Genomic DNA, 14,619 nt, shown 5'->3' with positions numbered 1-14,619 from the left:
AAAATTGTTACCTTGTGTTAAGCATTTAAGCTTGAGTATTTTCATCTATGTCTATATTACTAGGTTATTTAACTCGTTTAATTGTAATCGTATAATCATGGAATGTCTTGGGTTGGAATGGACCTTAAAGATTGCCTATTTCCAACCCCTCAGTGTATGAAAGCATTTTATTTAGCTTGCGATGGTGTTGATTTTTAGGAACGTTGTGTGATATTCCAGAATTGCATGTATGAAATGTATCTGTGTACTACTTTCTGAATTATGTAAGATAAAACTAAATTTAAGCTGAGTGATCAAAAAATGGCAAATCACAATGGATAAACATGCTTAGAATGGATTCCTGGTGCCTGTGCTTTGTAAATATTGTAGTAAGTACTGTTGGTGGTGTTTCTGTAGATATTTTGTCAAATATACACAGATTTTCTTGTTATACCTCCTGTTCTTTCTGGCAACCTCCTTAGATAAATGTAATGAAATAGTGCAATATTCCAGAAACTGTTAGAATGAAAGCTATTATAATTCAGTAATTGCATTCAGTAATTGTCATTTTTACTATCTGCTCTGCGAGACAGAATCTGTAACTCAAGTGCTGAGACCTGTGACTGAACATCTGCTTCACTATGCCAAATGACTGGCATTAAAGAGGAGATTAAGGTGTGCTTTTGTCTTACTGGTAACACTAATAAATATTTGACTGTGAAATCGAAATAAAATCTGAGCAATATTTGGTCTTGGATGTTGTGATTCCATGAAGCAAAAAGAGATCTACTGAAATAATATTTTGGGATGTTTATATTATTTTTTTGTCAAGCTGGTAATGGAATTTCTGTTCTAATAACAAGTTTATGTGGACCAGTTTAATGAGCATGGTGTAAAAGAAAGCCCAAGTAGTCTCTACTGTGAGTAAGTTGCCCTACTGGTCTGCTCATTTTGTGCCTAACTAGCATGTGGCCCCTTACCAGCTTTCTTACCTTGGGCTAGTTGTTGAAATAAACCTGCTTTTTGACAGAATAGTTCTCTCACTGTTTCATTTGTTGCTGTTGTTTGGTTGTTTGTTTTTGTTTTGTTCTGTTTTGTTTTTTATTTGGCTGGTTGGTTTTTTAAATTCAACAAATCATAGTTATGGTTAAGAAACCATTTACAGAAGTTGTAAGGATCAGCTAGTTTCCTCAGTTTGGAAGTATATTCAAGTCACCAGTCAATCCAGTTCATGTAAGAGAATGTAGTGAAGGTCACCTGACACGTGCAAGAGAAGCTTCACCAAATTAATGCTTCAGTTGGAAAAAAGTGCTAAAACCTCGTTAATGGTCTTCAGCGAGGGAATTATTCTGTAGCTGCTCACTTTTAGCTTGTTTTCCTTGTTCTAAAAATAAACTTTAAATTTTGTGTATACAAAAGCAGGTGCCCCATTAAATTCTTGTGTGAACTGAATAACAGGCCTTTGTTTTGGGAGATAGTTTTTTTTGTTGAAACATCTGAAACAAAATCATAGTTTCTAGTGTTGGTGATATACAGTTTAATATTTCCTCCCAGCCGCTGGCCTCAGTACATGCATTCATCCCAGGAGAGGAGAAAACAAATAGAAGGCAGGTAGTGCTTAGCAAATAAATGCATACATTGTTTTTATTAGGGAGTTTCTCACTGGAATGGTATTCCTTTATATGGAAAGGAAATGAGAAGGGTATGTAATAACTGGATTATTTAGTCTGCTTGCAAACTGGCAAAGTAGTATTGTTTTAGATATTTCGTGGTAATGTCTACAGAAGAGAGAAACAGGTATTCTTTTAAAGCAGAAGAATACTTGGGTTGCTATTTTACAATGGGTAGGCTGTGTGTGCCTTTTAAACTGCAGTATTAGAATAGGAAATCTTATTTTGTTTTACTACATTAAAGGAAAACTGTTCAAAATTATGCTAACAGCTTCAGTCTTAGATATTTACTTACGTGTTTTCCTTTTTCCTTCAGCAGTTAATGTGAGGATTTAGAAGAATCAACCTTTCGCTGCAAAGTGAATTTTTCCTCCTTGAATATTTGATAATTTTGACACTGTGGGAAATTGTGTTAAGTCTTACTGCAGCCAATTTCTGATTTATTTTTTTAATCAATGCAAAACAGTCCAAAATGAAGAAGCCTTTGGAATATACAGAAGGCCTTCCTATTTTATGTTATAACTAAAAGGAATAGAGGAAGAGATTCAATTTTTTTTTTATATAAAAGATTGTTTAAACAAGCCATTTTCCATGGGCTATTTAACCCTTTCAGTGACAGTGAGAATGAGGAGAAAAATGGCCTGTCTCAAGCTTCTAGGCTCTGTATCTGGGTTAGCTCTGTTTTAGTGCAGCTCAAATTCTAACATGAGAAAATTGCAGAAATTTACAATTCAAAGTATGCTTCATCAGGAAGAAACCCACAGATTGTTTTGACACTCAGTTGGAAATTCAGCATGAAGATGGACGTCTCATGAAATTTGCAGCTACTGATAGAATTTTGATTTCCATAAAGGCCATCAACAGTAGCAGCCTGCAGGGGAAGTGAGGGAAAAATGACAAAAATTGTGAGGGTAGCATTTTTTTCCTTAGCCTTATGGTAGCAAATTACTTGTAATAAGGTCCTACACTCACCAGGATTAAAGAAAAATACAGGCAACCAGAAGGAAATGATATCTCAGTTTAATTGATTTGAACTAAATATTGATACTAAAATGTACATTTACTAATCTGTATGGCATGTAAATTTCTGCTAAAAATCAAAAGTATCCTTAACTGGAAAAATAAGACTCTTACTGGTAATTACAGAAGGTATCATATAGGTAATTTGATTTTGTAGTAAATTCCCAGAGTTGAGAATGAATGATAACAAAATGTGCAAAAGTAGATCATCTCTCTTAGGGGTGGAAATCTCATCTCTTCAACACGCATTTGCTCCATCGCATTCATAGGCACACACACAGATGTATGAGCGGCTATGCAAGACCTGAATTTTGTTTTTGAATAAGAAGTTCCATCATGTTGGTCATTTAAAAAGGAAGTATGCATTTGCAAAAACAAGTTGAGGTTGTCAAAACAATTATAAGAAAGGATGTTGAGACAAATGTCGTAATATAATTGAACAGATGTATCTTCTGGAAATGAATTTTTGTGTCTGGCTTTCCCTTTGTGTTTCCATTGAAGCAGATGTGTGGGGAAAATTTTTAAATGTTGTAGTACTTCCTTTTTAGTAGAAACACTATCATAATGATCAGCATCTTTGAGAGATTACAACTTCTTTGATATCCATGTTTCAAAATACCTGTGCTTTAGAGGACTACAGCAAAGAGGATGTTGAAGTATTCATTTCTCATCTCAATGCATTGAGTACTGCACATGTAACTTCCAGTGCAGGGTGAGGCTGCTATACCCACACAATTCTATTCATAAGCCTTTTCCTCGTAGTGATCTGTATCTGCATCATCCTGTGCTGCAGTTTCAACATGTCTTGCAAGCTAAGCAGTGTCAACCAAAATAATTCTGAGATCAGTAGACAGGTAGATGTTCCAGAAACTGATAAAGGAGTTTTTTGTAGCTGATACTGTTTCTTTAGCACCAGGACAAATGCAAATCAGGATATAACCTGGAGAGTCTTTTGCTGCTGTATGACTTACTATGGGAAGGTTGTTTGTGTTTTTTGGTTTTGGGGTTTTTTTGTTGTTGTTTTGTTTTGTATTACTTGTGTTTAAGTATCTTCAATCTGTATTCAGTGCTTCTTGCACACTAAGTTTCACTTGAACATGCTGAAAAACTACTTTTTCACTTGCTTTCCTTAGGAGCTGCATGGTTTCTCGTTTCATTGCAGAATTGTGCTTTAGTATGATGAAACACAGGTCGTGTGCAGCTGTAACATCAGTACAGCTTCTTAGCATGTTGAGACATTTACGAATAAAAGAGTTTGTGTGACATCTCAGTATATAAGCATGAGGATCACATACCATAGCTTCTTGAATCAGAAAGGAGTGTGCTGGAATTCTAATGAGATTAATTTGATAACTTTGCAGTAATAAGAATCTCTGTGAACGTCATTATTTCTATGAGTTTACATTTTAGGGATTAACTTAGGAAAGTATAGTAACACAACTGTATTTTTAGTCTTACTTGTGAAAATTAAAATGCAGTTTAGGAACATAGAAATCTTCGAAAAGTACCTGAAAAGTCCTGAACTGTCAAATACTTCTAAAAAGGTTTTTAGAAGCTATGTGAGTATAAAATTTGCATGAATATAAAGCTCATGGACCTCTGCTGGTTACCCCGAAATTTATTGAGTGAGTCAAACTGGGGAAGTAGAAAAACTGACCAGAGAGGACTGGTGGTCATGATGGTGGTTCTTTTGTGCACGTTTGTTTTGCTGAAATGCCAGGTGACCATGGAAACTCCCAAATTGGAGGAGATTAATTCCTGGGTTGGCTGATTTGGTTTTCAGCTAGTTTTTCCCTCTTCCACTCCTTTCTTTCAGTGTTCCAAATAGTTCTGAAGGAGAATGAGACGTTGTTGCAACACGTTGTTTTTTTGTGAAAGTTTTCTTCTTTCTTCACTGCTTGCACCACTTTTGACCTGACCGAAGTCAGCTAAAATGCTGTTTTTTTTTTTTTCCCTTCTGTAAGAGTATTATTGGAAAACACATTCAGTAATGAGTGTAATGGGGACACTCAAGCATAAAGACACAAACTTCTGAAGCAGAGGTTAAAAAGTAGTTAGCAGTATAAAGCAAGAGTTAATTCAAACATATATATTTTTATAAAGCTTTTGAAGGATTCTGTGTTATGAGTCTTAGTCCACTAAGAAATTGTACTTTTTAGGAAGTGTTATTTGATCTCATTTAAAAAAAAAAAAAAAAAAAAAAAAAAAGGTACCAAAATGATACTCCTAACCTGAAAAACATCAGTAACTAAGCTTCTATAAGCATTTATTTTGTTATTTGAAGCATGTGAGAATACCCAAATAATGTTACTTCACCTACTAGATGGGCAGAGAGACATGTATGTATTTTTTAACAGAATAATCACATTCAGTGTGTCTCAAGTTGACATTAGTGTTTGCAGATAGAGCCACTTAGATGGTACTAGGGCTGTTAAAACAGATTATAGTCCACACCACCAACTTTGGAGCCACACTGGCATGCTTAGATGGAGTCTAACTGTGTCTCATGTCTTAAATATTAGGAACTCTGTTCACATCTAGCTGAGATGCTGCTAAGAGTTGTGTAATTGCTTTGCAGGTGGCAATGAGCAACTGAACCATAGTGGGAGTTTATTTTTTGTGGGATGTTGATGTATCTGCATCTTTGTTTTGTTTTCCTGTCTCTGGACATTGGACTTTATTGATGCCTTTCTTTTGCTCTCAAATGTTCTGTCTCAGGCTGTACCAAATAGTGCAAGCGCAGCTGTGAAGTTTAATTTCACAACTTTCATGACAGAACGAATAACATATAATTCTTGCCCTTTACTTCAGAAGTTGTGCTCTTATTTTTACTTCTCTATGCTCTGCAGAGAAAAGCAAACAAGATAGCATACTGGTATTCTGTGATCTTCAAAGTACAGTGCACAGTATTAGCCGTAATTCTATTCAGTCCTTGTATATGACTAAATGTTCTTGGCCAATCTCAAACCTGAAATCCTTTTGTAAAATTGATTAAAATTTATTTAAAAAAAAAATAATAGCATTAGCTCCTTTAGTGCAGCTGGCTGTAGTAATTTGATTTATACTGTAAAAGAAAAAAAGAAACGGCAAATGAGAGTTTGTGAATGATGTATAACTGAAACATAATTAATCATTCAAACCAGAATGTAGCACTGCTTTGTGGGGTTGTATTGTTTAATTGGTGTTCTCCACAGCTGTAACTTTCTTTTCATTTCATTTACAATTCATACCCTTGCTGTCACTTGCCCATTTCTATTCCCTGCATGACGGCCATTTTGTTTATCTTCATGCATTGTTTTTATTTATGAAATACAAGTGATTGTACCATTTCATATCTACTTGCTAAATTCCCTTTTATACATGCTAAATCCCTGTTTTAAATAGGTTTTCATGCAATTACAGAAAATATTTGGTACTTTGTTACTGGATTCTTTTCACGTTTTGGCAGTAATTGGTAGAAAACAATTTCTTGAATCTGATAGACCAAAACAAACTGAAAGAACAGTTGGGAATAAGCTTCTACATGCCAGAGCACAAGACATCCATCAGCTATTCCAGAAATTATGCTTATACTGGCTTTATTTGCACCTTTGTTGGAAAAAGAATTGTGATATTGCATGTTTCCAGTAAGTGTATTGTAGGTTAATTTACAAAACAGAGGTTCTTTGTAAAGGTGTATTATCTGTCTGGGGCTTTGTGTTGCTTTCATGCGGTACAATTTGCAGGGCTTTTCGATGAGCTAAAAATAGGGACCATGTTTGATACATCTTGCTGGGGACTAGGCACCAGAGCATTTGGCAGAGCTTTTTAAATCTCAGCGACCACTGAGAGAGTTTGTTTCTCAGTCAGACTGCAATAAAAAGCATTTTTAAACTGACACTGTCTGGAGAGTACAGCAAGCTTTCGAAACATAAAGTTTGCATAAATACATGTAAAATCCATGGGCTGTTAGCTCTAGTAGAGCTATAAGTACATCCTTTTTAGACTGTTAGATTTTCTTTCCAGGAATTATAGCACAGGATGCTGTCATTCACATCTTTGACATAAAAGTAAGTGAGCACAAGTTGGCTACACAGAAGCTCATAATTGTTTGCAGCATTGTGATTTTATTAAAGTGAACTATTTAATGTTAGAGAGAAGAGCATCATTCTTGTACCCATTCGACCAGTTTGAATGTCTTGCAATGACCAAAAAGCAGAGGATGGCCTACATGTGCTTGCGTAAAGTCTGAAATGAGCATCAAAGCAGGTTTCTTTCCTAGAGAATTTTCAGTCTGAAGTCCCAAGTACTTTCTCTGCAGTTGCAGCAACATTTACTGTTTGTCAAGCTCTTTGGAGGCTGCAAGCATGCATAGAACTGTGAGTCTTCTCTTTCACCATAAGCTGTTTGACAGTCAGGTGAATAAAATGATGAGACATTTCTAGACAAATTTTAATGTCCGGACGCTTCTGTTAGAGCAGATATTTTGCTATCTACAGCTCTTGACCATTTATTTAAGAATGAAGAATCATCAGCATCAGAATTGCTCCTTTGCTGATTCTTCAGCTTTCAGGACATTAATGTAAAGTAGTTACACCAAATGTTAAGTATGGTTATTCACGCTTCAAATTACGCCTTCTAGTTCTCTTTCTGTGGAGTTTACCATACCTATTGATGGTTTCTGTGCTGCTCTGGGCTCTTACTCAAAGTGTGCCTGTTGAGTGATACATTCTGTTTAGATGTTGCAGACGTACTCAAGCAGAAAGCCCCTGCAGACTTGAAATGTGATGTTACAATGCAGTGGAAACATGCAATTTGGGCTTAGTTTCTAACTTGGGCTAGGGCTGTGATTTGGGGTGGTGTTTTCTTTATTACTTTTTGTTTTGTTTTGTATTTCTTCACCTTTTTGACTCTAAAGAAGATGCTGTAGAACATCTGGATCCAGAGAACTCTGTTTTGCTTATCTCACATTTTATTTAGGAGTGGTTTTAATCTAGCTGCTTGAAAGAAATTTGTCATGTCTCAGAACAAGTATCCTCATTTGGTTTACAATCCATTTAGCCCTAAATGCTCTGACAAAATACTCTGTTTAGCAGAGGCAGAGATTGTTTCTTTCTTACTGCTCAACAGCTGCCTTTCTTTGATAATAGTGTGGTGTTTTTGTGGGTTTTTTTCCATCTTTTGGATATTTTGTGGGTGGTTGTTTTTTGTTTGTTTGTTTTTGTTTGTTTGTTTTTGCTTCAATAGAATAAACATCAAAGATAAGAAGCAATATGGTTTCAATCTTTTCTCTGACCTAGGAATTTATATAATATGTGTAATCACGTATTAGAATCATAGAATGTCCTGAGTAAGAAGGAACCCATAAGGCTGGACTAATCTTCTGACTCCACACTACTACTAAAAAAATCAGACCATGGATCTGTGAGCATCATGCAAATGCTTCCTGAGCACTAACATTTCGGTGCTGTGAGCACTGCCCTGTAGAGCCTGTTCTAGTGCCGTTTCACCATCTGGTTAGGAAACTCTTCCTGGAAGCACAACCTGAACTGCTGGCCTTCCTGGTGATCTGGGCACACTGTTAATTGATGTTCAGCTTGCTCTTAACCAAGACCCCAAATCTCTTTCATTGAACATGCTCTCCGGTGTCTCATCCCCAGGCTATATCTATAGTTATGGTTGCCCCTAATCCAGCACTTGTTAAACTTCATGCAGCTGATGATTGTTCAGATCTTTCATTTGTCTAGATCTCTCTACAAAACCTCTCCACCCTTGATGGAGTCAGCAGCTCCTCCTAATTTCCTAGTCAGCAAACTTGCTCAAAACACATTCTAGTCCTACGTCCAAGTGGTATACATAAGCATTAAAGAGGGCTGACCCTAAAATGGAGCTCTGGGAAACCCTGCTAGTGACTTACTGCCACCCTCATATAACCATTACATTATGTTTCTGTCTAGCTGTATGCTGGACATTTTGTCCAGAAGGACAAAAGCTGTACTGAAATCCAAGAAAATAGCATCAGTTGGTGTCCCTTGGTCAACTAGATGGATGACCTTGTTGTAAAAGGAAATTAAGTTAGTTTAACAGGACCTTGTCTTCATGAACATGTTGGCTGTGACCAATAACCACATTGTCCTTAGTATTAAAAATAATAATAAAGTTACAGAATTGATATATACAAGTCATCTTGTGGGACTGGGATTAACATCTAGAGGGCAATCCCAAGATATGGCACCAACACCTACAAATGTATTGAAACTGCCTTGATAATCTTTTCTTTGATCGTTCTGTCATATATTGCAAGTATTCTGAAGCCTTGAATGATCCTATTCAATCTGACTGCAAGTTACAGTGCAATGAATTCTCACTACCAGCATCAATCACAGTTTGTGTTAGGAGTGGAAAAACAAACTCCTTTATGCTTGCTGGTGTTTAATCACTGTGTTCTTGTATCTCTGTGTGGAACTCAAATACTGGACAGTTGTTTAAATGGTGCTGCGTTTGCAGTATGAAGTGGTGACTTTCACAGAATCACAGAATCACCCGGGTTGGAAGGGACCTCAAGGATCATGTAGTTCCAACCCCCCTGCCTAGCAGGGCCACCAAACATACACATTCAGATCAGGTTGCCCAGGACCCCGTCCAACCTGGCCTTGAACACATCCAAGGACGGGGCATCCACAACCTCCCTGGGCAGCCCGTTCCAGGGCCTAACCACTCTCCTTGTAAACACTCTCCAAGGAGAGTGTTCTTCATTACTTTACAGTAATGAAGAAAAGTGTTAATTCCTAGACTCATACAGGATCAGCAATATCTGTGGAAGTTCTTACTGTTTTGCTGAGCTAAGTACTTAACAGTGAGCAATAGTATGCAGAGATGAGTAAATTGCAACAACTGTCTTGCAATATGAAAAAAATATTTTAGGTGGATATTTATTTCAGTATTTCTGCAGGATGTCAAATCATAACAGCCTCAAGGGCCTGGCAGAAAGAGGCTGGGGAATTAAGTCTTTTCTCTGTGAAGAATGGAGAAATTTTACATATTTTGTATTATCTACTAGATTTAAAAGTTTTTGGGACTTCAAAAAGTGAAGACTGCAGTGATTAAAATATTTTAAATATATTTTTAAAAGCTTAAATGAACACTATGTATTCCTCAGACAATGCATCTGCTGTGTTCTGTATCACCAGTCAAGCCTCAGTTTTTCGTTTCTGACTGTTGCAGAATCTGAGTGGGTTGTAGATACAGCTTCTCCACAATGGTTCCTCTTTTGATGTATTGAATATTTCCTATCAGAGTGATCTTTATGTTTTTCATTTTTTAATGCAGTAAATAGTTAGCTGTTAAGCATGTGGAAAGGCTCATGTGCCCAGAGCCATTGCCACCAATGGGTCTGATGTGGCTTGAACATTTGGCAGAGCTCACCAGTGAAGTCTGTGCTGATTTTTTTTCCTCTATAGCATTTTCAAGTTTCCGGACCCTTGCCAGCAAAGGGAATGAAGGGAAATGCAGGTTTGATTTATGGGTCCTCAGTGAAGTGTTTTCAAAAGGAGTGTTAGTCTTGATGTACAATGAGGTAGACAGTTTGGGCCATTAATAATCCAAGTGGGCAACATAACAGGTAAATTTATGATGAAGTTACTGAAATAGATAGTATCTCAAATAGATATCTTGGTGATAATCATTTTCTCGCTATTTAAATCCTTCATTTTTTATCTTCCAGACATTACTACATTTGTGTGAATAAGAGTTCTTTCAAAACAATACTATAATTAGTATTTTAAATATTGTATGTGTGTGTGTGTGTGTGTATATATATTTATATGCATATATATATAACTGTTTCTTTTTTGCTGTAGGGCAAATTAAACCTGAAAGAAGGTTTGTAGAAGCAGTAAATCGGCAAGCATACCAGTACGAGATGGGTGACTTTCCAACAGAATGGGAAGGTAAATCTTGAATATTTTGGTTTTATTTCAAGATAACTTTGTCATTGAGTTTAGATTCATTTTTTTAATGGAATGTCTTGCTGTGTGAATAGGCTGTCTCCTGTTTTTCATTTTGGGTTACTTTTTTATAACTGATTTGATATGAATTTCTAAAGTGACTCCTTTACAAATAAGTAATGTTTAGGAAATGAGTACGTAATAAAAATGTAAATAAAATCTGCCTGATTATGACTTTCTCCTATTAGATGTGAAAATCTTTGTGCCTGGGGGGGATGTGATAGAATAACCAAACTAAGTTGCTAATTATGCCTTTACTGCAGTGTCAGTTTGTAGGTCAGCTCAATTATTGGTGGCACAGTGATGGGGCTTTTTAAAAATCATTGTTTTAATCGCCATATCTGGCTTCTAGTACTTTTCCTTGCATAGTCTTGTAGGGAGTTGGAGAGCCCATAAAGCAATTAATGTTTTGTTTTTTTTTCCTCATCAGTTATAAGAAAATTTTCTTTCTATGTCCCAAAGTTTCAGATAAATTCAGGGAAGCTAGAGGAATTTTTTAAGATTAACTAAGCAGCCTTTGGAAGAGAGAAAGGAGAATGGGATTGCATGTTGTTCCTTGAGGTTGTAGGAGATTTAGCCTGGAGTGGCTTTAAGTATGATTTATGAACTCTGTATAAGCAAAGAACCTTGAAGCATAGGAATTCCACCAAAAAAAGGCTAACCAATTTTTTAGTTTTTGTTCAGTGTCAATTTAAACAATATGTATAGTTTTTAAAGTAGTTTTTAGTAGCCAAAACTAATAGTAATTGTGTATTTGAAGAGGCTATTCAGGAAATTATGGTGTATTTGCTACATTTTGGCATGTAAATTATTGATGTGGAATTCTCTCTACTTCTTTCCTGCCTCCTGTGAAATAAAAAATAATCTGAGTAAGAAATGGGAAAGAATGCCCTAGGCAGCCTGGTCTAGTATTAGATGTGGCGGTTGGTGGCCCTGCATGTGGCAGCAGGGTTGGAGCTTAGTTGTCCTTGAGGTCCCTTCAAACTGTTCTGTGATTCTATGAAAAGACTGGAGAGTGCAAGTGATACTATAGAAGCCAGTCAGCTGAGTGGGTATGGTGTAACACAGGGATTTTAGACGCACTTTGCTGAAGGCTATTTAATTCTATCCTTTTAGTTTTCTTCTTTATGAGGAAAGGGGAAATCGGATGCTTCCCAGGCTCTAAAGGTCTGTGCTTAACTTTCAGTCTTCTATCCAGACTTTTGAAAAATTTCCAGTGCATTTTTCCTGTGGGTGTTCACTTGATAGCTCATGCTGTTGTGTACTGTGGTTGTTCCAGCAAATGTTCTGAGGCTTTGCAGGAGGATCTCTGAAGCACTTGCTGTTTCCTCTCAACAGTAAAAGATTTGTATAAGATTAGAAGGCTGTATAATATTTCTTACTATTTTTCTTTTTTTATTCTTTGATCTTTTGGGGGGGGTAGCTTTTGTTTTCTAAATCTTCTCTGCCAGGCACATTCTTAGATCTCCAGGAACCTTCTCTCCAAATAGCATGCAAGTAGTCTGACATTTACATTGTCTCTGCTTCAGTTTTACCCGCACTTTCAGCACTAGCATTCTCTTTCCAAGCCTTCTCAGTCTTTCCACTTGAAGAATTGTGCTAAAATCTGTGCTGCCTTGTTTCCTCTTCTTTTTTTCTACAGAGCTGCTTTCACTTGTGCTTGGTTCTGCCAGGCACAGCTTTTTCACTAGTATCTAATCCATAGTGACCATGTCATGTAAAGCCACTCATCCTGGCACTTCTCTCAGTTTGCTTATATCACATTGTACAGCTAGGAAAGTCTTGTAACCTTTATGAACAATAGTACTGTCCCTGGAAATATTTAAGGGCCAAAAACTTGCGTGGAATCAGTCATGGGTTGCTTAGGGAGTATGAGAGACTGAATGAAATTTGAAGGGGGACTGGGATAAATCTTGTTGTATTTCTAGGGCATACTGCCTGTACAGCTAGTAAACTAAGGGAACTTGGGAATTGTGTTAATCAAGTTATAAATATCAAATAGGGTGAGACTGAGTAGGAAGCTATAAGGCAAATAAATGTGCCAAACATCCACATAGTAGGCTCAGTCTGTGCAAGCTGTTTCTCAGACTTGGGAGTGGATGTTTGAATGATAGTCCTGGAAGTTTACTGAGTATATGGCTGAAAGGTTTACACTGAGTTTTCCTCTTAAAGACAATTGTTTTAAAGTGCTGTGCCGGATTTAATTTCTGAAGTTAATCAGACCCATGGATACTTCAGAGGGCTTGAATGTCTATTAAGGCTTTTGTTGAACTGAAACATACTCCATATTGTAAAAATGGAATTGTAATTCCTTGTGTTCTCTTTAGCATTAACTGACTGTACACTTTTTATACAGTGGTTTTGAATTTAGAAAGTAATCCTGCAGAGAAGGTCCTAAGAATCCTAGTGAATGAAAAGCTGTGCATGAGCCATCTTTTGTGCCTGCAGCCCAGAAGGCCAACTGCATTCTGGGATGCATTGAAAGAGAGGTGGCCGGTGAGGGAGGGGATTGTCCCCCTCTGCTCTGCCCTCTTGGGGTCCCATCTGCATTATGGCATCCAAGCCTGAGGCTCCCAGCACGGGAAAGACGTGGAGTTGTTAGAGTGATCCAGAGGAGGGCTGCAAAGGTGATCAGTGCTGGAGCACCTCTCTTACAAGGACTGAGGGAGCTGGGCTTGCTCAGCTTGGAGAAGAGAAGGCTCCAGAGGGGACCTCAGTGCAGCCTTCCAATACTTGAAGGAAGCTTTCCAGCAGGAGGGGTGGACTAACTTTATACACAGTCTTGTAGAGATAGGAGAAGAGGGAATGGCTTTAAACTAAAAGAGGGAAGATTTAGGTTAGTTGTTAGAATTTTTTACTTGGAAGGTGCCGCATACAAACTGTGGATGCCCCATCCCTGAAAGCATTCAAGGTCAGGTTTGATGGGGCACTGGGCAGCCTGAGCTGGTGGGGTGCAGCCCTGCCCATGGCAGGGAGTATGTGGAACTGGATAATTGTTAAAGTCCCTTCCAACCTAAGCTGTTCTAATGATTGTAACCCATGCACACAATTTGAAGATTACATATTTTTGCTTAGATTAAGCCTCTTATATTTTAGTACGAGGCAAGGAAGTATGCTTTTCTTTTCCCTGGGCAATATGGATGCAGCCAACAGATAACCTTTCTGTAATGTTAATTCTGAATGTTGACCTATTGTAGAATATGTAATTTACTTCCTCAGGACATGTCAGTAGTGCTCCCAAGAGGAGATCAGCAATTTTACATGCCTACAGTGATTCCTGAGAATGCATGCTTCATGCTGCAATAAAGCTCATCTACTCCCTGTCTTGCATTTTTTTCCTGGTAACATTCAGTGATTAATGGTAGTCTTAATTTGCATACTCACTTTTGCATTCATTATAGTGCCTTATGTGCCAGTAGGAGTCTTAAAGTTCAATGAAAATCTCATGCATACTAATGAGATTGCAAATGAGTGCTAGTAAAAGAGCGCAAGGTTCTTAAGGTAGAAAACGTCCAGTTATATTGCAAAATTCCTTTTAGACAAAGGTGACATTACAGTGCATACAGAAAACAGGAAGTGCCATCCAGGTAAATTAAGAGCACTACCATAATTAATTGGAAATGGAGGCAATCAATTCATTTTCCTAAAGCTTTGGAGGCAGACAAGCATGCTTTACTTGTGGTCAGTACATATATGTAAACTTGGCTGCTTTTGCCATTTTGAAGCATTTTGGCTGACAGGGTGTGAGAGCACTTTGTTTTGTTAATGTGTAAGATGAGTGTTCATGTGGAAATCTTTTCTAGCTGCAGCTGTCACTGGCCTTTTTTTAGGAGTGTACTTGTGGTCAAATACTGCATAACACCTGCCTGCTTGGAAATCAGAGATAGGGTGCTCAAAATATTTATATATATATATATATAAATATATATAAATATATATATATATATATATATATATATCACACC

The 14,619-nt window shown here is 37.2% G+C and overlaps 1 protein-coding gene across 1 annotated transcript in view; it reads left to right on the top strand.

Annotated features, from left to right (window-relative positions):
* The window catches only part of NDUFAF2 (NADH:ubiquinone oxidoreductase complex assembly factor 2), a 49,534-nt gene that overhangs the window by 11,651 nt on the left and 23,264 nt on the right, over positions 1-14,619 (top strand). Inside the window, exon 2 of the mRNA XM_042825842.1 lies at positions 10,508-10,597. Coding sequence (XP_042681776.1) covers positions 10,508-10,597 — 90 coding nt within the window. The remainder of the gene's footprint in view (positions 1-10,507; positions 10,598-14,619) is intronic.

Source organism: Centrocercus urophasianus, unplaced genomic scaffold (assembly GCF_019232065.1).
Source record: "Centrocercus urophasianus isolate 14NV4802_14NV808 unplaced genomic scaffold, USGS_Curo_1.0 seq_25, whole genome shotgun sequence".
Taxonomy (NCBI): Eukaryota; Metazoa; Chordata; class Aves; order Galliformes; family Phasianidae; genus Centrocercus; species Centrocercus urophasianus.
Note: the sequence above shows the minus strand (reverse complement) of the source record. Positions and strands in the feature narration are given on the sequence as shown.